This window comes from Asparagus officinalis, chromosome 6 (assembly GCF_001876935.1).
Source record: "Asparagus officinalis chromosome 6, Aspof.V1, whole genome shotgun sequence".
NCBI lineage: Eukaryota > Viridiplantae > Streptophyta > Magnoliopsida > Asparagales > Asparagaceae > Asparagus > Asparagus officinalis.
The window spans coordinates 30923870-30925381 of NC_033799.1; the positions used below are offsets into that span (position 1 = coordinate 30923870).

The 1512-nt window shown below is 35.4% G+C and overlaps 1 protein-coding gene across 1 annotated transcript in view; it reads right to left on the reverse strand.

Moving 5' to 3' along the window:
• Positions 1–308, reverse strand: part of LOC109844392 (probable pre-mRNA-splicing factor ATP-dependent RNA helicase DEAH9) — a 30265-nt gene extending 29957 nt beyond the window's left edge. Inside the window, 2 exon segments of the mRNA XM_020413399.1 lie at positions 1–45; positions 134–308. The exon segment at positions 1–45 is cut by the window's left edge and continues 7 nt beyond it. Of these exon segments, the coding sequence (XP_020268988.1) occupies positions 1–45; positions 134–240 (152 nt within the window). The 5' untranslated portion in view covers positions 241–308.

Below are 1512 nucleotides of genomic sequence, written 5' to 3' on the forward strand. Positions count from 1 at the left end.
CCCCCCAGCCTCTGCTTCTGCTTCTCCATCGTCGGCCGCCCATACCTGAAGCCGAACGCATATTAAAGAATCAAGCTAGGGTTTGGTGTTTTCATAAAAAAAAAGGGGAAATGGAGCGGAGATAGAAGGGTACCGAGATGAGCCCGAGGGGAGAGCAGAGTAGAAGAGGACGCCGCCCTCCTCGTCGTCGACGATGACCGCCTTCGGGCGGTCGGAGCCTGGCTTCCAGAACTGGGACATGGCGATACCGAGCTCTATCGATCGAAGGGGTTTATGGTTCGAGGGTTTTTGGCGAACTAGAAGAAGAATCGAGGCGTGGGAGCGCGGAGGTAAATGGGTGGAGCCCAATATTGATATTGGGCTCTTGGGCTGTGAAGCCTCAAAAGATATAACCATTTTTTATGAGGCTTAATTGCGCTTAAATATCCTGCTGTCACACTGATTAGTATAAAACATTGATATTAAGTCAACAACCCAAAAGCTCGATATTTTCTCAAGAACGTGTATGTGTATGGATTGAGTTGTAAGTATAACGCACAAAGTATAAACTTAAAATATTTAATCCAAGCTAATGGTCTTCAATTTTACTCGATCTTGGTGGTGGATGAAGCGATGCCAAATCTTTGCTTGAATTTGTGACAGCTTCATATCAATATTATTCCAACTCCAAGAGTATCATCATTATTCTCAAGTAAATGCATGTTAGATATAAACACAAATGCTAGAAATAAGATTAGAAATTATTTGGTAATCATCAAAACAAGATTAGAGAAGTAGACTAATAAACTGAGTCCTAACAAGATGAAGATGAGATGAAGATGTAGATCATGATAAAGATTTACCTTCATCAAGAGGTTAGAATCCTCTTGGAATGTAAATTTTCTCTTTTATCTTTTTATTTTTTGTTGTAATATTTTTTTCTTGCTTTAGATATTCTAATAGCTAGAACCCTCTTGAATTAATTTTATTTTCATGCCTAGTAGAGTAGATTTACTATCATGTCTTTATTTTCTTACAATTATTTTGTAGTATAGATTTATTTTCTTGTATAGTTTAGATTTTATTTTCTTGCACTATTCACCAAAAGGCTAGAACCCTCTTAGGAATTAGTTTTTATTTTTATTCATTCTTTTCCTTTGATTCTCTCACTTAGAGGCTAGAACCCTCTTTGGAGTTAGTTTTTATTTTTATTCTCTCCCTTTTATTTATTGCACTATTCACCAAGAGACTAGAACCCTCTTGAGAATTTATTTTTGTTTTTGTTTATTCTTTTCCTTTCATTCTCTCACTTAGAGGCTAGAACCCTCTTTGGAGTTAGTTTTTATTTTTATTACCTCCCTTTTATTTTTTTTTTATTTTTTTTTCTAAGATGTGGAACTAATTCTTGTAGGAATTCTAGAATTGCATAAAACTAGTTTAATTTCTTTTATGAATTATGAATTACTCTATTATTCTTAAAATGATAATGTTTAGGATAATCAACTAGAGAACTAATTGGTAGGGGGGATTCTG